This window comes from Pelobates fuscus, chromosome 6 (genome assembly GCF_036172605.1).
Source record: "Pelobates fuscus isolate aPelFus1 chromosome 6, aPelFus1.pri, whole genome shotgun sequence".
Taxonomy (NCBI): Eukaryota; Metazoa; Chordata; class Amphibia; order Anura; family Pelobatidae; genus Pelobates; species Pelobates fuscus.
The window spans coordinates 33020762-33046167 of NC_086322.1; the positions used below are offsets into that span (position 1 = coordinate 33020762).

The 25406-nt window shown below is 41.0% G+C and overlaps 1 protein-coding gene across 1 annotated transcript in view; it reads right to left on the minus strand.

Annotated features, from left to right (window-relative positions):
* Window positions 1-374: 374 nt before the first annotated feature.
* The window catches only part of GFRA4 (GDNF family receptor alpha 4), a 426992-nt gene continuing 401960 nt past the window's right edge, over window positions 375-25406 (minus strand). The window contains exons 6-9 of the mRNA XM_063457596.1: window positions 14865-14974; window positions 9479-9613; window positions 3269-3426; window positions 375-1457 (exon numbers count right to left, since the gene is read on the minus strand). Coding sequence (XP_063313666.1) covers window positions 1314-1457; window positions 3269-3426; window positions 9479-9613; window positions 14865-14974 — 547 coding nt within the window. The 3' untranslated portion in view covers window positions 375-1313. The remainder of the gene's footprint in view (window positions 1458-3268; window positions 3427-9478; window positions 9614-14864; window positions 14975-25406) is intronic.

A 25406-nucleotide genomic window follows, 5' to 3' on the forward strand; every position in this document is an offset into this window, starting at 1 on the left:
TTAAACAGCCCCAACAGTTTGATACTTAGGGGTTTACTTGCCTTAATAACTAAAATATTTTGTTGGTAAGGCTGGCTGAAATTTACTCCATAAATATTTAACATTGCAAAATTACCATCATCACCAAAGCTTGTAGATATCATATTGTGTTTTATAATATCATTGCCAACAATTAACTTCTACAACTTTTCGAGACAACATCTCATGGCACATAGCTAGCAGAGAATGGTGGAGAGGAGGCTAATCAGCTTGGTTGAGACTTTAAATTCTAATAACGAACAGCAAGAATGGCAACAGGCATTTAGAACATTATCATCTAATCACAAAAAAATAAATAAAAAAAAAATGAAATATTTCACAGCCAGACACAGGTGTTGTATAATACAATTTAATACTACGGTCAAAAAGAAATGAAAAATATCCCAAGATTAAAAATTATATTTCATGTGGAATCATTTCATGTATGCTTAAAGAAAGAGAAGAAAGGAAAGGTACAACGAAACTATCGTCAAAATACTTTCCTTCACTCAACATAATTTTGTTTCATATATGTATATATTTATATATATCCAAAGCATTTGTGTAGAAATTTGTCACCGAGGGCCACCAAGGGAAAGGTCAACTCTCGCTGTGATGCGAAAGGTACACAAACACTTTTGATCTTGAAAACAATCACAAAATAAATCGATCTCGGGAAAATCCATGTTTCTTCCTCGAGTTTAACTTTCATATGACATATGAAGCATTTATATGATATTTACATAATTTCCCCCAGAACTGTAGAAAATAAGACAAGTTCAGAAAATGCAAAGAGGGTTAGACTCCATACGCTATGTCTGTATTTTCTAACATACCACTGGGTTCAACAACATCACGTCAAATGTTTTTTTTGTCTCAAAGGTTGGTCATTATTTTGATATTAAACTTTTCCATAAATTGTATTCTTGTGCTCTGCATCCCAGTACAATACATTGTCTTTTGTCTTTCTCCAAAGCTCCACAGAACTCAATCAGGCACCGATGGCAAAAAGAAGGATGCCAGTCTTCTAGACAACTATAAAACTTTTCTTGAAGTCACGTGGCTTCCTTTTGTACGTCTCCAAAAGCCACGTTTGTGATTTGAAGAGACACTTATGAATGATTAATGCAATAAAAATAAAAATTATTCAAATGGACAAGAGCCTAAAATAAAGATTATTAGGGTTACCATGATTTAACATAAATTTTTAAAAGTAAAGAAAATAGACTAAAATTTTTTTTCTTTTCCTTCTTGCAATCAGTCTGCGAGAATAAAGCATAGACAATCTGATGCATTCACATGACAGTCTGCAGGACTATGGCAAAGATAATGGAGCATCCAAGGCTGGCCAAACTGGAGCTGAAGGTAGGAGCCATAGAGTTGAACACCTCGGATTTGATTTGATCGGATCCTGTCAAAAAAGGCTCCTGTCTTGTGACCTAAGAAAGGACAGAGGAAAACATTACTTTTTATTCTTTAATTAAATGAACAGCTATTTTACGAGGAAAAATTGAGAATGTGTTTTGAGAAGCTCCAACAATGCAATGTGAACCAAAGGTGGATTTCGTAGAGGGGCAGATATTGCTCCTCAGGATTAGTATAACTATCTTGCTTTATATTGTTTGAAGAAAAAAATATTTTTAGTACTTGATGAAATGCTGTACTTCAGGTTCCTTTCTCTACTACTCCTCCATTTAAGAAAACTAGGTCTGTTTATTTGAACTATTTTTTTAGACTTTTTTTCCAAACTTGCTTTTCAGGCTAAAGTTTACCTGCCCGTCGCTGATGAATGCGCACTGCGTTTTGAATAGAGCCAAGACAGAAAACGCAAGAAAAAAAAAAAAAAAAAGAATAGACATGCAAAATGTAGACTAAATCAGTTAAGTTAGAAAACAATCTATTTTATTTTACATTTTATTTTGTGGCTTACAATTTGCACGTCAGAGATCAAAAAAAAAATCAGAATACGCAACCAATTGGGAGGAGCTCAAGTGCATGCTGGGATTTTCACAGTATGATTGTGTTAATTCATGGCTATATAAAATATAAACTAACATATCAAACTTACCATATCTCACTGTTTAATAAATAGACACTTTAATCTCAGCTATTGATATGGTTTGGCTATGTATCAATTACATTTTGTTTTTTCCCTTAAGAGGATCAAATCTCTCATTCTCTTGCAGATGAAGTTTCCACATGAATTGTCAATGTAACCATTAATCCCCAAATTAGCATTCATTTTATTCTGCGTTCTTCTACATTTCATTTGAGATAGTCCATTAAAATGGGAATTGTAGAAAACCGAACAGCAAATCCTAAACTGGGAAAATACTACACGCAGATATTTTTCCACCTCGGCAAATTAAGCCTAAAATGAGCAATTTCTTTATTGATTCTCACGAACATTTCTTAATTTTAAATATGTGTATCTATAGTGTAACCTGTAAACTGTATTAGACATATTTACCATAACTATGAGTATGAATGCGTGGTGTGGTACCACATAGGGTGTATATTGGTAAAGCAAATCTAAAATGTTGCCCTTGTACTGAGCATTCTGGAATCCTCAGAATTGGGTCATCAGACTACCAAATTCAGATGATGAAACAGGGGTCCGAAACACTGACTGTCCTTCCAAATTCAAGACAGTTGGGAGGTATTCAAGTAGAATTAGTTGCATTGTGACTTAATACAAATAGGTTACAATATACAAAAAGGAACCAAACTCAATCAACAATAAGCCAAGGGTGCTGAACTAGAACATGGGCCAGCACAAGCTCAACAATGATAAATACCAGTTTACAAAGAATTTATTGGAACTTGAGGAACACTGCAACATTTTAAACCAGAATTGCGTCTTTGTTGAGCTTGTCTAGCTTGACAAAGAACTGATTCTGGGTCAAAACATTGCTGTGTTCCTCATGTTCCAATACATTTGCCTGAATCTATTGGAGTGCCTGGACCTCTTCTCTGTAAATAATACAAATAAGATGAAATAATGTTTAAACACTTTTAACTCTAAAGCATGCATATCATTTTGTTGCAACCAACTGTGTGTTACATCACCACAAAAACCATACTAATCATAAATAATATATTTTATATATATATATATATATATATATATATATATATATATATAATTACACTATTAAGTATATTTATTTTGTTGTTATTTTAGAATTAGTTGCATACCAATGCTCAGTAGTAACCAGTCAATATAGCTGTTGTCTGGTTGTCACCCTACCTTGGTGGGCTGAACTTGAGCAGGGACAAGTTCCTCGACAGGATGAATGGAACTGTTTAAGCTTATTTCTTCTTTGTGCATTGGTGTTGTAGAGGTGGCAGATGGATTTAAAGCCGGATTCAAGTTTGTTCCATTCCCAAAAGCATGAATAGCATTTTCTAAAGAATAAATGAAAGGGTACGTTTATTGATCAAGTCTGTACATATTATTAATGACGCTACTTACTCTAAAACTCAATGCGGAAAAAAAAAAGTTACAAAAGTTTTAGCTTTTTGTGCGAAACATTTCTTACCAATGTAAAATAACAATACTTTTAGCTGGAGGGCATGGCAGAAAACTGCTGTGTTCTGTTCCTAACAGTCATTATCCAGCCTGCAGAAAAATCAGTTTTGCAAAAGGCTGGTCAGATGTTTTGATTCCATCACAGAATGAAGGTTGCTCAGCCCTGATTGCCATTGCCATTAAAGAGGCCAATGATTGAATCAAAAAGGTAAATGCAAACCATTAATCTTTCCACTCTGGAGCCCGGCACATTCCGCACAGCTGCTACCTTCTAACTTGCGGCCGGTCAAACTTTTGTTTTCTGAATTTTACAGTGAAAAGATCCACAGCAGGTGAAAAAAATAAAACAAAACAGTATATGGAAAAGACAATAGATGACTGATACTGTCTTGCAGCAGAAATAGGGTTTTGAGCAGAATGGATAAAGGGACCTGGAGGTATTAAAGCGGCACTGTCATGCCGAACTTACCTTTCCTCAATCTCTTCCTCTTCTCCCCCTCTCTCTGGATCTGTTATTCTTTTCTTCCTGTCTTCTTTAGTTTTCTTTAAAATCATAAGACAAAGTAGGGACTCTGTCTTATGGAGGATTCCTCCGCTTGACCAGCTCTGACCAGCGGAGGAGCAAAGTGTGCTTCATTTCCGCTGGTCAGACCAATTTTCCCATGATCCCTAGCTTTCCTCCCAGTTCCCACAATGCTTCCTGTCAGTATTGCCGAACGTCCTGTCACTTAGACAGAACGCCGGCAAAACTGCCGAATTGCATCCTAACAGAATGAGCACTGTTTCTCCATTGGTGTTAGGATGCAATTCGGTACTTTGTTCGGATCGGAATTTCATTCAAATGAATGAAACTCCGATCCTATTCATTGCTGTGGCTGCATCTTGCAGCCGCTTAGTAGATAACTCCCTAATTCCCACAGTATCAGGGAGCTATCTACTAAAAGGCTGAAAGACCTAAATTGGTCTTTCAGCCAAATTTACTAACTCTAAGTAAAAATGACTTGGTATTAGTAAATAATATGCCCCTACTCGCTATACCGCGAGTAGGGGCATGTCTAGTAAGCAGTGAGCAGCCTGTGGCTGCTCACTGTAAAAAAAAAAAAAAAATATTGCCCCCCACCCCTAAACGACGGGTGGGGGCTGTAAAGTAAAATAAGGAAGGGAGACCTATTGTCCCCCCCCCCCCGGCCCCACCCCTGAGCGGTGGGTGGGGGCCATAAAGATAATGAGGGGGGGGACCTACTGTCCTCCCCCCGGCCCCCACCCCTGGTCGGCGGGTGGGGGCCATAATGGTAATAAAGGGGGGGGGGGACCTACTGTCCTCCCCCCCGGCCCCCACCCCTGGGCGGCGGGTGGGGGCCATGATAGTAGTAGGGAGGGGGGGGGACCTACTGTCCTCCCCCCCGGCCCCCACCCCTGGCCGGCGGGTGGGGGCCATAATGGTAATAAGAGGGAGGGGGACCTACTGTCCTCCCCCCCCTGGCCCCCACCCCTGGCCGGCGGGTGGGGGCCATAATGGTAATAAGAGGGGGGGGGACCTACTGTCCTCCCCCCCGGCCCCCACCCCTGGCCAGCGGGTAGGGGCCATAATGGTAATAAGAGGGGGGGGACCTACTGTCCTCCCCCCCCGGCCCCCACCCCTGGGGGGCGGGTGGGGGCCATAATAGTAGTAGGGGGGGGACCTACTGTCCTCCCCCCCCGGCCCCCACCCCTGGGCGGCGGGTGGGGACCATAATGGTAATAAGAGGGGGGGGACCTACTGTCCTCCCCCCCGGCCCCCACCCCTGGGCGGCGGGTGGGGGCCATGATAGTAGTAGGGAGGGGGGGGGGACCTACTGTCCTCCCCCCCGGCCCCCACCCCTGGCCGGCGGGTGGGGGCCATAATGGTAATAAGAGGGGGGGGACCTACTGTCCTCCCCCCCCCCCCGGCCCCCACCCCTGGCCGGCGGGTGGGGGCCATCATAGTAATAAGGAGGGGGGGCCTACTGCCCCCCCCCGGCCCCCACCCCTGGGTAGCGGGTGGGGGCACTAAGTAAATTCCCCCCCCCCATCAAGGTGACTAGGGGTGCCCAAGCCCCTAGTCACCCACCCCCCACCCAAATAAAAAATGCCCCTACCTACCCCCCTCACCCTAAAAAATAGTTTTACAAGCGTGGGAAGTTTCTTTGGAATTTTCCCACGCTTGTAAAATGACACAGAGCACTGTGATTGGATGGCTTGAAATCCATCCAATCACAGTGCTCTGTGTCATTTTACAAGCGTGGGAAAGTTCTTTGGAATTTTCCCACGCTTGTAAAATGACACAGAGCACTGTGATTGGATGGATTTCAAGCCATCCAATCACAGTGCTCTGTGTCATTTTACAAGCGTGGGAAAATTCCAAAGAACTTTCCCACGCTTGTAAAATGACAAAGAGCACTCTGATTGGCTTAAACCCACCAATCAGAGTGTTCTTAGGCTAATTGCAGGGCGGGGCAAGGCTTTATAAGCCTTGCCCCGCCCTGCGGAGCTCAGTCTGCGCGGAGCCCTCCATGGGTGAAGATGGATTATTTTTTTTGCGCTCGGGTTTTTTCTTTTGCGCTCGGGTTTTTTATTTTATTTTTAGTTCGACGGCTATGATGGTTTTTTATTTGGCCTTTTTTGGGGCTGAAAATGAAGATTTTAGAAAAAAGAAGACGTCGAATGGTAAGTTTAATTTTACTTTACAGGTTAGCAATTTTATTCCCCCCTCACTATTTTTTAGGGTGAGGGGGGTAGGTAGGGGCATTTTTTATTTGGGTGGGGGGTGGGTGACTAGGGGCTTGGGCACCCCTAGTCACCTTGATGGGGGGGGGGGAATTTACTTAGTGCCCCCACCCGCCGCCCAGGGGTGGGGGCGGGGGGAGGACAGTAGGTCCCCCCCCATTATCGTTATGGCCCCCACCCGCCGCCCAGGGGTGGGGGCCGGGGGGGATAACAGTAGGTCCCCCCCCCCCTTTTACCATTAGGGCCCCCACCCGCCGCCCAGGGGTGGGGGTCGGGGGCTGGAGGACAGTAGGTCCCCCCCCCCCCTATTACTATTATGGCCCCCACCCGCCGACCCAGGGGTGGGGGCCGGGGGGTGGAGGACAGTAGGTCCCCCCCCCTTATTACTATTATGGCCCCCACCCGCCGCCCAGGGGTGGGGGCCTGAGGGGAGGACAGTAGGTCCCCCCTCATTCCCATTATGGCCCCCACCTGCCGTCCAGGGGTGGGGGCCGGCGGGGGAGGACAGTAGGTCCCCCGTCCCCCCCTTATTACCCTTTTTTTTTCTTACAGTGAGCAGCCACAGGCTGCTCACTGTTTAGTGGACATGCCCCTACTCGCGGTATAGCGAGTAGGGGCATTGGGGAGATTTTAATCTCCCTTGTGCTATTATGGGGGTCATATTGACCCCCATAGAGTGAGGAGGGGACCTGGGGGGCTTATGAAGTGGTGGGGAGCACTGCTCCCTGCCGCTTCTATAGTTACATATTGCATTGAGGTTGCTGCACGCCGTTAGCTCCCTCCTTGTAATAAACCGAACAAACAAACGAACACTGATACACAGTGTTAGTTTGTTCGTCTGATTTTTTCTATTCATTCATTCGTCTGTCTGATGAATGAATGAATAGGTGAAATTCCCGTTCGCATGTCCAGATGTTTCACTGGGCATGTGCGGGAATCTCAGGGCTATCTAGTGTGGGTAGATGACGTGTCCCACAGGGACTTCACCTACCCACACAAAGATGGCGGCGCCCTGAATATAGATCGGGGCAGAAAATAAAGAATAAAAAATAAGTAATGTGGGGGGCATAGGGGCATTTTGGGGTGACTAGGGGGTCGATTGGATGTAGTTGAGGCGGGAGGGGGGTTAAAAAAAAAACGGAATTCGGCATGACAGTGCCGCTTTAAACTGAACTCTCCAACCACCAGTAGGAGAAGCTGGATGTCTCCACAAAGTACTGCTGGTGCAGGATGGAGCTCATTGGTCCAGTGAATACGGTACTTCATTGTGCTGCTTTGTTCTATAGAACAATCTCGCATCTCTTTCTGTGGAAGATCAAATGTGGCACAAAGAAACCATCGTCAAAATACTTTCCTTTACTCAACATAATTTTGTTTCATAGATATATCCAAAGCATTTGTGTAGAAATTTGTCACCGAGGGCCACCAAGGGAAAAGTCAACTCTCGCTGTGATGCGAAAGGTACACAAACACTTTTGATCTTGAAAACAATCACAAAATAAATCGATCTCGGGAATATCCATGATTCTTCCTCGAGTCTACCTTTCATATGACATATGAGGAATTTATATGATATTTACATAATTTCCCCCAGAACTGTAGAAAATAAGACAAGTTCAGAAAATGCAAAGAGGGTTAGACTCCATACGATATGTCTGCATTTTCTAACATACCACTGGGTTCAACAACATCACGTCAAGATCAAATGTGGCAGAGGTGTCCACAGCTACATGGTGGAACCCAGGTAAGTTGACAAACCATATTAAAATGGTGTAAAACCTTATCCTGGGACAGTACCAGGACACTCGTGGCACCATAACCACTTCAGCGGACTGTAATGGCTATGGTGCTGGTAGCATCTCTTTAAAAGGAAAGTGTGTCTAAACTTGTCAATGTAGAGTAATCACCATGGAAACCAATGGAATATTACTGCTTTTTCCATTGGTTGCCGTGGTTACTATGTCACTTTTACAAAATGTTTTACTCTCTGTTCTTCTCTGCATTTCTATAAAAAAAATAATAGGGTCACTTGGCAGATATGGATTGACACCTGTCCTCAGGGACCCTGATTCACACTGACACAGAGCAGAATAGGGACTGTTCCCCCTACATTGGGTCACATGGCAGATATGGATTGACACCTATCCTAAGGATCCCTGATACACACTGACACAGAGCAGAATAGGGACTGTTCCCCCTACATAGGGTCACTTGGCAGATATGGATTGACACCTGTCCTCAGAGACCCTGATACACACTGACACAGAGCAGAATAGGGACTGTTCCCCCTACATAGGGTCACTTGGCAGATATGGATTGACACCTGTCCTCAGGGACCCTGATACCCACTGACACAGAGCAGAATAGGGACTGTTCCTCCTACATAGGGTCACCATTTTTAGCCCAAGGCAGCTCATCTCATCAGGCCTTTTTTAGTCGAATGTATCGCCACTGTCAGTCCCTTCGGGATCCATCCCTCATTCATCTTAATAACGGTGAGGTAATCTAGACTTTTTTGACCTAGGCGACTTCTTCTCAGTGACAATACCTCCTGCTGCACTGAAGGTCCTTTCTGACAGGACACTTGAAGCGGTGCAGGCCAGAAGTTCTATCGCAAATTGGGATAGCTCAGGCCACAGGTCAAGCCTGCACACCCAGTAGTCAAGGGGTTCATCGCTCCTCAGAGTGTCGATATCTGCAGTTAAGGCGAGGTAGTCTGCTACCAAAAGATCTCAGAACCACACAGAATGTGGAGCCGCTTATCGTTTCATAACTGTGTCACTGTTTTCGTCTTTTTTTTTTAATTGACCTCCTGGCTCACATGGTTTGGCAAATTGGCAACATTTGACAAGGTTGGAGAGGCGGTAATATGGCTCCTAGAGCAATGTCCTGGGAAAGGGGTCGTTGAGTTTTGCTTTGGACTCAAGCTAGATTCTGGAAGCTAGCAAGGCCTGATCTATACATTGCATTAAAAAGAATGTGCTAATTAGTGCAACGTGTTCTAAATGTGATAATCCATGTTATTTAATATGCCATATCTCTGTGCTCTACAAAAGCCTTGATCTGTATTGGATGGACATTGCTGTGTTCAGAGCCCACTCCTTGGCAACGTTTCTATACCCTAATGGAGTGCTGAGTTGCACTGTGAAGTACCTCAACACCCAACAAGTGTAATATACTCACGGAGACAGATGTTATCTGTGAAGAGATGTAAGAAGTTTTCACATTCCTCTTGGCGATTTCCACTTGTATTACACGTACACCAGGGGGACACACTGGAAGATGAGTTATCCACATAGTTTGGAGTGATCGCACTGCCTGAAGAGTAACAGCAACAAAGACATAAGAAAACCACAAAAATGCTGATAAGATTATCACAGCTCACATCTACAAGTAATAATTACTATGTGATTTATTGTTTCTGACATTAGATAATCAACATATAACATCTAACAATAATAATACAGTAGATGACAACTTCCATTATTAGCTGACTGCATAGGCTACCCACAGGGCTGGATTTCCATAAGGTGGTCCATAACAATTACTGTATGGCACAAAGGAGTGTATTCATTAAGACTCTGAAATTTGAGTGGTAAAACTCAAGTCAGACCCCAGTCTGAACAACTAAACCATTACAGCTCACTGTAGAGTTTAATATCACACTGTTTAAAAATGATTTCATACTAACTATGGCTCTTATCGGCACCATAGGACCATCCCCAATGCAACCACACTGATAATGCAAAATGAACGGTATTTTATGTTTAGTGTCAATTTTATCCAATCTGAATGGCACTGATTGGTTGAAAACATTGGGTGGTATTCTCAGACAATCAATGCCACCGAGGCTGGCAGAAGTGAGAATGCTTATGTGGAACTTTTAATTATGCACTTTTAGTGCAACCAAGATGGGTGGCTCTCATATTTCACCAGAGAATGGCATGGGAAGACCAAAGGTGCCAAAGGTGCAAATATCCAGTTCAAAATTGAGATTTATCATATCTTGAATACAACTCAAATAAAAAAGCTTTTTCTTTCTACAGAAAAAGATAATAGGCATTCCACCATAGTTGTCATTACGACAGTAATACTTTATAATATGAACATTGGAAAAGTACAAGAGTTAGTTACCCTGGATCTGTTTTTGGGGTAAATGTAGTAGTGGACATTACACATAGTACCCTACATTTTATACCAAAACAGGTATGAACCTATATATGTCAACCAGTATTATAACCCTAAAGAAAGGAAATAAAAGTGACATAGTTCCACACATGCTACTTTTTAGCAGGAAGCAGTATACAGGTTCTATACATACATCGATATGTGAAATTATAGACACATTACAAAGCCTGTTTCAGTGTTGAGTTATTTTTAAAATATAAAATATGTTTAATTTAGATAATAATAATAATAATAACAATAATAATAATAATGATCATTTTTTATATAATATTAATGTTTATCAATAATGAGCAATGGTGCTAACACATCATTATCAATATGGAGGGAAAAATAAACAAAACTGTCATACACAAGGTATATATTTTCAAACCTAAAATCAAAACATAATAACTAAATAAAGCTTTGGAGACAAGTTGGTATTGTACAGTATTTAGTGAGATAGATATGCAGTTATGTAGCTTGAGCTTTAGTCATTATTGCAGTGTGTTAGATTATAATGGCACGGTTTTGTCCTTGATGGCTATCATACACAAGGTATTTAGACAAACACACCGGGCAGACAATGCAGCCGTCGGAATAGATTGCTACTTCACATTCCAGGCTTTTATTTATGAGATATTGTCAGTTCAGTATCTGCTAGACAAAGGCTCTTAGTCTCTTGTGATTACAAAGAAATGCTTTATAGATCCTATCTGTCATCCAGAAGATTCCACTGCTTGTTCCAAGTGCCATGCTCCATCCTGATGTCAACATTTTCCAACGATTAAGAATGTCCTCTCTAAGCGTTTTAAGTTTCAAAACCCATAACATTTATGTTAGCATATCTCTTAGATTGTTAGCTCATTTGATTAGGCCGTCTTGGTCTCTTGCCTTGGTCAACAGGAGACCACGTGTTGTTACCCAAATATAATATGGTGGCGCTATATAAATGATAGTAAGATAAATAATGGGACGTGTCTTGTCCTATCAGAGCAGAATTGCTATTTTAGTAAATTTTTTGTGTTATTAATAGCTCCACATTACAATACCTCACGGCATTAAAAAGAATGAATGACTTCTCCAATTGTGGTAAAAATCTAATTCTGGTAAAATTTACTAAAAAATTATTGAATATCCATCTATTTCTCCATTCTGTTGTCCCTGTTTATTTTCAAACTCTCTAATCCAATGGATGTGGTCCTACGAAAAAAGAACATTCATTGAGTTGCTTTCAAATGAAATGTTTTTAAGAGTAATTTGTTAAATTAAGGTTACAAAGTGAATGCAAATGATGTCAGCTCAATGATGAAGTCGAATTCACCTTGCAATTTATTATAACCTTCAATGGCTACTGATTATATATCCATCTGATTCTACCACAACTACATACATATTTCTGGCTTCCAAATAAGGGAGAGCCAATGGTCATTAACACCGGGTTCATATTTTTGCCAGAAGCTCAAGGAAGCAAGGTAGGACCCACCTAAAAGGTCTGCCTTGACGTGGCAGGTGGGCATACCCTCTCATGGCCATTGGAGGTAACTAAAAACCTCTATTTGTTTAAAAATACATAGGGATGTGGAAAGAGCGCAGGTAACTTTTTTTCTTTGGTTTTTACTATATGTATTTTGGCTGATGTGTACTATAGTCACTGCTGCCGCCCAGGAGTAAGGGGAGTTTGAGCGCAATACTTGTTTCTTTGTATTTTAGTATTTGTCCCCGACTGCGAGAATAGTTTTTACAGGGTTTTGTCTCACGGAGGTTTTCCATCACTAATGGTGATTACCTATTGAGTGACTATATCAAGGGACTCCAAGTATCTTCAATTGTATTTATTAGGATAAGTAAGACCCTGCAAGGTTCTTTGTCAAGCTTTCAGGGGTCATAGCATTGTGGGGTCTCACTTATCCTAATAAATACAATTGAAGATACTTGGAGTGCTCGGATCCTCTTTCTACCACTGATATCTACTCCCTGGGGCTCATGCTGGTTTTTGTAGAGGGGGGACTCGGCAGGGTTTTTTTTTTTTTACAGATGGAGGGGAACAGAGTTTTTGTGGAGGAGGGCAGGGGATTTGTAGAAGATTTGTAGATTTTTTTTACATTTGAATTGGGGACGGGGGAAGTGCCAAACTCAGGATCCACCCCGGGTGCCAAAAGCTCTAGGTCTGCCACTGCCCCCACTCCCTCTAGTATATAAGCTCATTGAACAGGGACCTCAACCCCACTGTTCCTGTACGTCCAACTTGTCTGGTTATAAATACATGTCTGTTAGTCCACCCATTGTACAGCACTGCAGACTCTGTTGGCGCTTTATAAATAATTAAACATTTTTTAAATAAATTGAGTGAATTTTGTTCTATTATAATTAATGAATGATTTATACATTTATTATAAATAATGTTCTGACTGTGTCATTTTCAGACTAGTTTCATATATTGATACATTATAATTTTTAAAATGTATTTTACTTATAGCACACTTTGACAGCCGAGAATAATGATTACAATAATAGGTCAAATGTAATTATATGAAGAAGTATAAACTGCATAAACTCTAATAAAGTGCCGTATCATCCTAATTCACCTCTAAACGCAAACTGTTATGTCTTGACAACCATCAACACATACATTTTCTTGTTGGATAATGGGAAATATAGTACTGTAATGTATAAATGCAGTACAATCACCGTTTGTTGGATATTGGGAAATATAGTACAAAAACATTTGGACAGCAACTTCTGGTGAAGGATGATGGGATTTGGAGTTTACAGCTATCTAAATAGTCGTGGGTTACTAACTGCCTATCCGTGTGTCACAACCTAAATCCTATATTTACGTTTCATTTTTCTTCTTCCAGTAAACAATTAGTTAGAAATATAAAATAAACAGCTGTCTTACACGTTACTTTGCCACCGTATTACCTCCCAGGGGCGAGCTAATGAATATTACAGCATGCTCTAGTTGTGGCAGATAAGTATGGTAAAAAAAAAGGATCTAATTAAAATGAAACTTCACTTGCATAACGCTGAATGATTTCTTCCTGTTGTCAGTATGGAGACAGTCACAGAACATTTACTGGTGAATTAAATAGCACCGAACACATCTTAATACAGAGCTGTCATATGCAATAAACATTTCCCAGCACACAGCACTGATATGGCACATAGAAACCTCGTGCAGATCTACGTCTGGCTGCAGGTTTTCTGGTTCCAAAACTGAACTAAACTAGGAGACAATTTGCATCAAAATAGATCAGGCTTGGCTCACCAGATGCTTGTGACCATTAAGACGGGTGAGCATCACAACTATCTGCCGAGCATAGCTATCCCTGAAATACATGATGAAAGTACAAACCCTCACCTGCAGGTGCGTTGAGCTACGGCTGCAGTTAATACTAACAGGGTTGTGAGCTAAATTGTGACTTGTGAGAAATTCAAACTAAAATCAGTCAGTTTCGATTTTTAAGTCAAAAGAGATGAATTGGGAAAAAAATGTCCTAGTCAACTTTGTTTTAGTTGAGCAATTTCGGCAGAAAATACGAAAATCACTTTGAATGCACTTTGAGTTCCCGTCAATCCATACTTCAATCAATAACCCTGTATTTTTCCCTTTTTTAATCTATAGCGACATTGGCAGACTACATTATGGTGTGATAGAGTACCGCTTCGAAATATCACAAGGTAACAATATACAGAATTAAGCTATAGCAATAGGTTTGTGGATGATTGACATGAAAATTTAAGTTTTTAGGCCGATGTAGCAAACACGTATAAGGAAATGAGTAGAATACGTTTTACAGATTTTCTTATTTTTGCCAAAAAATTTTATTTTCCTGATAAATTCTACACTTTTCCAGGTTTAGGTAAAATCCCTTAGTGAGATATATCATAGTGTAGTAAAACCTCATGGAAAACATACTATGGATTATTTAGGGATAAGCAATCTATAGCCCCTTATTTACTCCTGTACCAGTTTCGGGTATTGGCATCACAGAAACGACCTGTCTACAAATCGTCTTCCTGGGAAATCAATTAGAATCTATAAAGATCGGTCAGAACACCACAACCATTTCCCATATCACGTGTACTTTACAAAGGCAGGGGAATGGATTTACTGTTCCTTTAAGGCAGTATTTAGTTAATTATTTATTATCCCCTGCCGTCCTGTCTAAATCTTGTTATATAGTTAAAATAAAACAGTTAATGTTTTTATTCCCCCTTAATTTTATTCATATGAATTATGCAAATAGCGTATTTAACCCTTAGACATAAAATGGATGAGAATCAATTTGAAAAATGCTGTAAAATTGGCAAGGTGGGTACTGAATAGATTACATGTTTGCTTATTTTTCTTTTCAAATCTCCATAGCCTGCTGGGCATAACACCAGCATCGCACAGTACCTATAATTCCAGTGTACGCCAGAAGGCAGGCAGCGTAATTTTCCTGGGCACATCCTGTAACAGACTGTAGCGAGGGCTGGCAATCTAACTGAAAAGCTGCAAACCGGGATCTGAAACAAGAAAATAAGCTGTAATAAACACTTCTGCGGAGTGAGAAGCATCATACACATGCAACAGAACAGCCATGCCTAAATCAGGTTACCTCCCAGCTTTTTCTTATTGCAAGCGGGAATAAAGAATATTAGATCCTGGTAGCCAACATTGGATGAGATAAATCCCTTTGTACCAGAATACAAGGCTGTTGTAATCTATAGCTTGATTCACAAGTCAGGCATCTTTTGATACTCTGATATATTGCACTTTATGGATAGACAGAGTAGAATGTCAACGGATAAACAAGACAATACATTTATTGAAAGGGCAGGTGATACATGGAACCATCCAACAGTCCGTATAACACATTCTATCAATGTGTGCGCCTAATAAATACTTAGCACGGATATAGCCTTATCTTTAAAGAATGCAGAACCTAAAATATAAAGAACTGCTTTAAGGAAAAAAATTAGAGGAGGGTATAATAAAAAGAACAAACAAAGAAAACGAGGACGACATTAATGTGCCATCAGAGGAGTGATAAGTAACTGCGGAACTCCAGATGTGTGTGAACTACACTTCCCATGATGCATAGCCAATATTTAGGCTAACTGAGCATCATGGGAAAAGTATTACACAAACATCTTAAGTGGCATGGCTTGACGTCAGATTTGTAGGATGTTCACTGTTAAAATGAAGACAGAGTCAGTCGCTAAACGAATTGTAGCAAAGAACAATATAAATTCCGAAATTTACCCTAAAACAAAAAAAGGTAAAATGGCAGATGTGGAAAATTCACCAACGCAGCTAAGGCCACGGGTTGGATATTTTAGCCGCAGCTCTGCTGATTGCGGTATTTATCCAAAATAGCATTTCGGTTCTGAGTCAAAGTTTTCCAGAGATATGATTGCAATCCGAAGTGTCTGTGGCCCGGCCTCACTTAGATTACTGCTATTGAAGAAGTTACACCTTCGGCATATCAACTTTGTTCAACTATGGCTGACATTTATTGGGGGATTGTCTTTCAAATATAATAAAAGCTATTACAGAAGCTAGATTTTACTGGATGACACTCTCTCAACAAAATGAAAATCTGCCTCAGTGTTAAGAGAAACAGATAACTTAACAAATTCTTTGTACATCCTACAGAACATACAGTAATTCCATAATTAAGTACACTCAAGCACCAAAGTCATAGAGAGAGAGAGTCTGATATATGCTAATTAAAGGATATATTCTACCAACGGCAAAGACACATAATCAAGATATATATATATATATATATATATATAAGAATTATCCCTTAATAGGACATTCTCAATACCAGAGTCACTTAATGTTGTGGTGCTGGTGCATGAGCCTGTCCCGCAGCCTTTATAATTTTAAACACTGAATTATATGAGAAACAAAAAGTGTTCATATTGAGCTACAAGAGCACATCTAGTAGCTGTCACGCAGACCATCAATCAATCAGTCACTCTAGTGACTCACTAGTGGTCCTCAAGACATCAGACAGCCACTGTTCTGGTCTTGCAAGCATTGTGATATTGACATTTGGTGCATTTTACTGTGTGTGAAGATGCCAAATGCCTCCCATACAGGGCCATCTTTAGCGCGGGGCAAATGGGGCAGCTGCCCCGGGCCCAGTTGCTCCTCGGGGGCCCCAGAGCAGCTGCCCTGTGGGCCCCGCGATTTGCGCAGCCCCCATGTACCCGGCGGTGCGGCTGCACAGAGCCGCACCGGCCCGCCAACTAAGGAGGCCCCCTCGGGTGGCCAATGCACTAACGGCCACCCGGTAAGCATGTGTGAGCAGGGGCCCGGGTACCGGCTGGGAGGAAGTGAGTGCCGCGCGTCACTTCCTCCCACCGGAGATAATAGCCACGCGGGAGGAGAAAGGCAGGAGGAGGGGAGTTCCAGAGGAGAACTCCCATCTGCCTCAGCCTGCCACTGGACCCCAGGGAAACCACCCTCCAGGAAAAGGTAAGAACCTGGAGGGTGGCTAAATGTGTCTGTGTGTGTCAGTATGTCTGTGTGTGTGTGTCAGTATGTCTGTGTGTGTGTCAGTATGTCTGTGTGTGTGTATGTCAGTATGTCTGTGTGTGTGTGTCAGTATGTCTGTGTGTGTGTATGTCAGTATGTCTGTGTGTGTATGTCAGTATGTCTGTGTGTGTGTGTCAGTATGTCTGTGTGTGTGTGTATGTCAGTATGTGTGTGTGTGTCAGTATGTATATGTGTGTGTGTGTGTATGTCAGTATGTCTGTGTGTGTCAGTATGTTTGTGTGTGTGTGTGTGTATGTCAGTATGTCTGTGTGTGTGTGTATGTCAGTGTGTGTGTGTGTATGTCAGTATTTCTGTGTGCGTGTGTGTGTGTGTCAGTATGTGTGTGTGTGTGTATGTCAGTATGTCTGTGTGCGTGTGTGTCAGTCAGTATGTGTGTGTTTGTATGTCAGTATGTCTGTGTGTATGTCTGTGTGTGTGTGTGTGTGTGTGTCAGCATGCCTGTCGGTGTGTATGTTAGTATGCCTGTGTGTGTCAGTATGTATGTGTGTGTCAGTATCCCTGTGTGTGTGTCAGAATGTCTGTGTGTGTCAATACATCTGTCAGTGTATGTGTCTGTGTGTGTTTCAGTATATCTGTCAGTGTATGTGTCTGTGTGTGTTTGTATGTATGTATGTGTGTGTGTCAGTATGTCTGAATGTATATAAGTATATATTTGTGTGTCAGTGTATGTGTGTCAGTATGTATCTGCGAATGTTTTAATATATCTGTCTGTGTGTGTATGTGTCAGAAGGTCTGTCAGTGTGATTGGGGGTTGGGCGTAATTGGGGGGGGGGGGGATGGCAGGGCCTAGGGGGCCCAAGAAAATGCTTTGCCTATTCATATTATAGACGGCCCTGCTCCCATATCAGAAGATGCTGACTAACGCAGCACAGCAACGTCTGAACCTGTGTAGTAGCCCCCCAATGATTCCCTATGGAGAAACAATGAATTGGCTGAGATTACTGATGACCTCAGCCAGGGCAGAAAGGCAGCCAGGGCAAGACCTGCATGGCAGGGGATATAAGGTGAGTAAAACTCGTTATTAAACTATTTTAGGGGGGACATAAATATAAAGCCCCAACATCACTCTAACATTAGAAATGCGAGTTTCTATTTCTAAAATTAGAGTGTCCATTAACCCCTTAAGGACACATGACATGTGTGACATGTCATGATTCCCTTTTATTTCAGAAGTTTGGTCCTTAAGGGGTTAAAGTAGTCATCTGACTGGGTTCTGCATATGGAGACATATTCTAAACACAACAACATTTTATGACAAATAAATAAGTACATTTATCACACATATTGTGCCCACACCTCCTACATTTAAAGGACCACGATAGTGCCAGGAAAACAAACTTGTTTTCCTGGCACTATAGGGCCCTGAGGGTGCCCCCACCCTCAGGGTCCCCTCCCTGAAGGGGGAGGGAGGGGGTTAAACACTCCCTCGGCGCTGGGGACTCTCCTCCCTCTTCTGATGTCTTCAGCTGAATGTGCATGTGCGGCAAGAACCTCATGCGCATTCAGCCAGTCCATAGGAAAGCATTCTCAATGCTTTCCTATGGACGCTGGCGTCTTCTCACTGTGAAAATCCCAATGAGACAGCCACTAGAGGCTGGATTAACCCTAAAGTAAACATAGCAGTTTCTCTGAAACTGCTATGTTTACAGCTGGCAGGGTTAATCCTAGATGGACCTGGCACCCAGACCACTTCATTAAGCTGAAGTGGTCTGGGTGCCTATAGTGGTCCTTTAATAAATCATTTTTCATTTTCTCCACCACGTGTACATTGTGTGTAAATTGTTACAGTGTACGGATTAGGTATTCTTCCAGAACGATTGTATTATTATCATGTTATATTAATAATTATTAGTCGTATAATATCATGAATCAATTTATCCCGGCATTCATTGCACTGCAACAAAAAAAAGTAGGATTTTCATTAGTGTTTATTGGAACGTAATAAGACATTGCAGTGAATTATTCGTTAATTCTGATCCATTCTCGCTGTAATTACTAAGAGCAGGGTACCAGCACTCCACATTCTAGGTTTCATACAATATATTATAGTAACAATGTGTCCTGACTATCTATCAGAATGTAATAACACGGAGCCAACGCTAAAACTCATTATTTAATAGTCTAAACCAGCAAAAGACCTAGAATGATTTATAGCAACATATAATGATAGCGCAGTGTTAGAATTAATTCCCGGTATGTGTAGCGGCAATGCAGCGTCTGAATGATATTTTACAATATAATAAAAGAGTGGACACGGAGCTGGATTTAATAATTTATTACAATGCGCTAAACTGGGCAAAAAAAAAAAATGCTTGAATGATTTATTATATTGAGAAGAGAGCCAGAGTTTATTATTTAGCACAATATTTCAACACACTCCATTGTTAAAATGATAGTTTAATAGAATGCACTATGTAAGCACAGTACTAAAGTGAATGAATTAAGACAGGGATGGAGCACATTTCATGACTGGTATTAATCAAATTACACCAGTACTAATTCAGCCCTATGCTGGGATTATTTATTAAAACATAAACTAGTGATGTACAATATTGTAATTATTGCGATGTTTATATACATGAATGTAGTACAATAGGATAGCAATAAATGTGAAGAGGAAGCCTCGGATTTTATTGCACAATTTTATACTCTGTTCTTTTCTTGAAACATGTTAATATTGTTTATTGTTTTATTCTTGACTCAGTTGAAAAGAAGGAAGGAGGAATAGAGAACAATAGAAATTAGAAACATTAGAAATGAAATGTAAGAAACGTTTTTTGTTTTTTTTACCCCAAATTAACAAACGTGGAACTCTGAATTTAAAATATATAAAAAATAAGGAAGCCTCAAAAGTATATTATTGTATATTGTTACATTGAAAAAAAAATTATAAAATGTAGGATATTGTCATCAAGAAAGGAAAATTCATTAAAAATAGAAGCTAGCTGATAATACCCTATATGAAGATAATTTAATCACAATCTTAAGAATAGCACTAATTAGATTGGCTTGTTTGCCTTTGTGGTTTCATTCTGGGTTCTATACATCAGTCTATGAGAAGAAAGTAGAAATAAAGATCTCAAATAAACAGTCAGAGTGCGTGTACCAGGGATGTACTAAAGAAATATGGCTAAAAAAAATAAAAAAATTGAACTGCGTATAGAACATGATAATTCCATTGTATATATATATATATTGCATTTTAAAGCCAATATCATAATATATCATTCAATGTGCTCAGATAGATCTATTTTTATCAATATAAGCTATGTATTTAAGTGTACATGTTACATTTAATAACAGTTTAGTATTTGAGTAATAAATGACAATAAGTGCTAAACAAACACACAAATAAAAACGGTCTCTTATAGTTTCTTTATTAATTACTAGTAAATCCCTGCTATATAGCAATGTGTGCTGTGAGGTTTGCATGCAGATTTGACATGTTAATGTAAAAGAGGAAAAGCTCAGTAAGTACATGAGTTTCATTGTAACAAAACACATTGTAAAAAGTATCATGAGCTACACTTTACTTCTGCAGTGCGAATTGCTGGGAACTGCTGTTGAAATATAACTTTTAGGCCACTTTGCTTCTTGTCAGGGCCGGCCTTAGGCATTTGGGCGCCCTGTGCAAAAAATCTTCACAGCGCCCCCCCCCCCTCCCCCACTCCTTACCCCTTCCCACACACCCTGTCACACACACACACACATGCAGGCAGACAGCCATACACACACACACACACAAACACACTCAGGCAGTCATACACAGACAGCCACACACAAACACACACACAGACATAGAATGTGACGGCAGATAAGAACCATTTGGCCCATCTAGTCTGCCCAGACAGTCACACATAGGCAGTCACACACAAACACACACACACAGGCAGACAGCCACACACACACACACACACACACACACACACAGGCAGACAGCCACACACACAGCCACACACAAACACACAGGCAAACAGCCACACACACAGTCACACACACACAGACAAACACACACAGACAAACAGTCAAACACACACTGTCAGACAGCCACACACACACAGTCACACACAGACAGACAGACACACACACACACTGGCAGACAGTCACACACACACACACACACACGCAGACAGCCACACACACACACGCAGACAGTCTCACACACACACACACACGCAGACAGTCTCACACACACACATAGGCAAACAGTCACACACACACAGGCAGACAGCCACACACACACAGTCAGACACAAACACTCACTAACAGACAAACACACTCACAGACACACACTAACAGACACATACACACACTAACATACACAGACACACACTAACATTAACACATTTTTTTTAAATTTATTTAGACACCCCCCCCCCCCCAGCCTCCTTACTTTTGGGAATGTTGGGGGGGTCTCTTCCTCCCTGGTGGTCCAGTGGCTGCTGGGCGGTCGGGCGGCGCTGGCGGGCGGCTGGCGAGGGAGCACTTCCTCTGAGCTGTCTGCTCAGCTCCCTCGCGCGCCGCAGAGTGAGGCTGGGAGCCGGAATATGGCGTCATATTCCGGCTCCCAGCCTCACTCTGCAGCGCGCGAGGGAGCTGAGCAGACAGCTCAGAGGAAGTGCTCCCTCGCCAGCCGCCTGCCAGCGCCGCCCGACCGCCCGACCGCCCGGCATGTCTGTTAGCCGCAAGGCTAACAAGACATTTGCCTTGGGCATTTGGGGGCGGCTTTTTTTGCCGCCCCCTGGAAAATGCCGCCCAAGGCAAATGCCTTGTTAGCATTGCGGCTAACAGACATGCCGTGTGAGCTATGCGGCCGCAGGGCGCCCCCTGCACCATGGCGCCCTGTGCGGCCGCACAGCTCGCACACCCCTAAGGCCGGCCCTGCTTCTTGTCACACCTTTCTTTCCAATTTGGCAAGATACTTCAGCTTTCGACAAATGTGTGGGCTGATGGGGAGGAAGTAGCATATAAATCAGATCAAGATGGGTGCTCCCCTAAGCAATATTGGCAACCAGATATTTGGGAACTATATTTCTAAAAAGAATGCAAAGATGTGTTCCTCTGCCTCCATGGCTTTCCCCAACGATGTAAATAACCATTTATTCACTTACCGATTCCAGTGACGATGTTTGGCGCTGGCTCACGCTCTGCCTCCTCTGATGGCAGCTGACGTGGGAAACCTAATGCATATGCAGAGATTTTCCTTGACAGTGGATGTCCTCAAGCAGAGGATGAGGACGCCCAGCGTCACTTCGCAAAGTCAAACTTTACGAAGTTCCAAGAAGTGCCTCTACTGGCTGTCTGATAGACAGTCACTAGGGGCAGTCTTACTACTGGATTGTAAACATTGGAGTTTCTCTAATGGGGACAGGGACACTGCATCCAGAACACTTCAAAATAAAATGAAGTGACGGGGTACATATGGTGTCCCTTTAAGTAATCTGGTAAGCAATCCAGTTTGCACCACATCTTTATAGTACCATGGACAAGAGCGGAATGTCTATGTGTGGTAGTTAAAGGTATACTCTAAGAATTATTAACAATAAAGCTTAATGCAGGGGTTCTTTAACCCCCTCCCCCCTTTTTTTAAATCAAACCCTTTTTGAGCTATGCTGTGGGTGTTGGACTTTATAAGCCAAAGAAAGAAATTTGCTCAGTGACTTTCTCCTTCAGTCTCCTCCCATTGTCCATATACGACTGGCATAATGTGTACTGTCTGCACATAAAGTGGCAATGGTATGTGCTAAGGAAATCATTGTGGCTCAAGCAACCATGGTGTAGACCCCCAAACATCACTTTCTCAATATCGAGAGCTTAATATTGCCTATATTAAATATAGTATAGTTGGTACAATTGCTTACATATACATATTCATATATATATATAATCAGAACACAACGCAATATTCTAACCGTGTTCACTAAGTAATAGTATAGCCATGATATGTAAGTAATTGTACAGTTAATACGATTGTTTATAAAATTAGATATACATATAGACAGACAGGCAGGGAGATAGACAGACAGACAAATAAATAAGTACACAACACAGGTCTGAGAGAAATGATAAATATTCTAGCCATGATAGGTAAGACTGTTCCTCACATCTAATCAATAAAATGAAATCAAGGGCAACTTGTGTGGGGTGCTTAATGTGCCTTAAGCAAATTGTAACAAGATCTATACAACTATCCTCAAATTGCTATTGATCTGCTGCCTAAAATAGTTTTGACACAATCATTCATACATGTGTGCTGTTAGGAGCCCAGGAGAATGTGCGAAGCTTGCTTCTTAATCGAATACTAACTCAAGGACCTTTACAAAACACCAGGAGAAAATTAGATGTCACATGTGCAGAGATAATTAAACGGTAATGATCTTTCTCAATGAGCACAAGTGAAGTACATCATTGGAAATCCATACATAAAAACCTCCTTTGTGCCAAGATGATTGTGTCCCTTAATGTATATCAACTGGAACATCTAAACAACTTCAATGACAAGTCCTATAAAGATGAGTAAACCTCTCATAGAGATCACACGTTCCTATCACCATTATAAGAGACAATGTCCCCTGATTAACTCCTCTGTAGCTGGATACTGGAATGCACTACTTGGAGTGAGGATGATTTAAAAATCTAAGTAGAATTTGAAGAAACCATAAACTTGACTGGGTCAGGCATCATGAGTCCCTGGTATCCATTACGAAGATTAAAATTGGAAAATTGGGGCCCAATAATAAAAGAAAAGGACATAAATGTAAAAAAAAAATCACAATCCTGCATTGACAGTTTTTTGTTAATGAATGATTTGAATGTGTAGATTTTACTCAGTTATCTGAATTGTGTTTCTATTTAAACTTTTAGCTGAAACACTCCAGAGACCATTAACTGTTTAGAAAACGAGGCACATGTCCACAATGACTAATACTAACCTAGTAATTGATAATATTAGCAGAGTTTTTTTTGTCACAGTAGTGAACTATAGAAAAGTAAAAAAAAAAAAAAAGAAAAGTTAAGCAGATTTTTTTTTTTACAAATCTTGGCTATTTTTATTTGAAAATTGCAGTTCAGTTTTAAGTTTAACAAAATTCCCTGCTTAGTAAATAAACTGTATCATAATTTAGATAATTTACATAAAACAAATCTTCCCTATGTCAGCAAGTTGATAATAGTGTTCAGCTTATTTAAAGGGATTCTCTGGTGCCAGGAAAACAAAAATGTACCCGAATCACAGACCACCCGAAACACACAATGCTGAACATGTTCAGTTTGGGTCATGATTCTTAATTCTGGAAGTAGCACCAAAATAAGAGATGATTGATTGGAAAAACCATTATTAATGGCTCGGGTACAGTCACTTAATGTTGATTTTATTTGCATATTAAGTGAGAAGTAAGCAACAGAAAGGATCGTAAAAACAAAATCTATATTTTTACATGTTATTTTTAATAAATATATAAATATAGATTTTTTTACTGCTTGTAGAATATTCTACTTTTGGAATTATTTTTTCCCATGCATTTCACACTGAGGCATGGTTGATCTTGAATTATATGAGCAGATGATAACAAAAGATAATACAAGATTCTTCTATTTCCAAGTGTCCATGGAACATGGAGCATGCGATGACCTAAAAGGTTATTAGAATTGCAGCAAGAATATTGTTCGAATTGCATTGACTCTGTAATGCTTGCACACCCACTATGGTGGTGTATATATAGAGTGTATTATATGTGTAAGAGGAACACAATGAGACACAGGACATCAAGGGCAGAGTGTCTCCACGCTCTTAATGTCTAGCATGTACTATCAGCGGTTTAACATCAAACTTAACATCAGTGATATTGTAAAAACTGACTTTTTATTTACAAAGCAAGGAGAATAAATCTGTTTTATAAGAATAGCCCGGAAACTCTGACAGCGTTATATTTTTACGTGATATAGAATATGAATGTACATGATATAAGTCGAGTCTATTTTACCAGAAGAAAGAAGTATAAGCATATGAATAAGTATCGAGTAGTAGTGTTATTTTACATTTTAATTTTTCTACACTGCTCCTTTTTTTTTTTGACAATCGTTATTTTGTTTGTGACATAGAGTAAGAAAAATAAACAATTCATTTGTAACGGACCGTTTCAGCAGACAAGGGGTTAAAAATCCGTTTAGGTGATAATCCCCTTTCTGAGACACACAGCTACTGCAGAACACCAAACTCCCGAACTGGATACAAAATAGCACTCCAACTCCCGAACTGGAACCTCACTAATAGCTGCTAGCAGACCAACAGGAAAAGCAGACAATCAGCTTACACTCCTGGCAATCAGTCTCTAACAGCATACAGTAAATCCCCCCAAGAACGAGACAAGGCTCCGTGTTGAGGGTCAA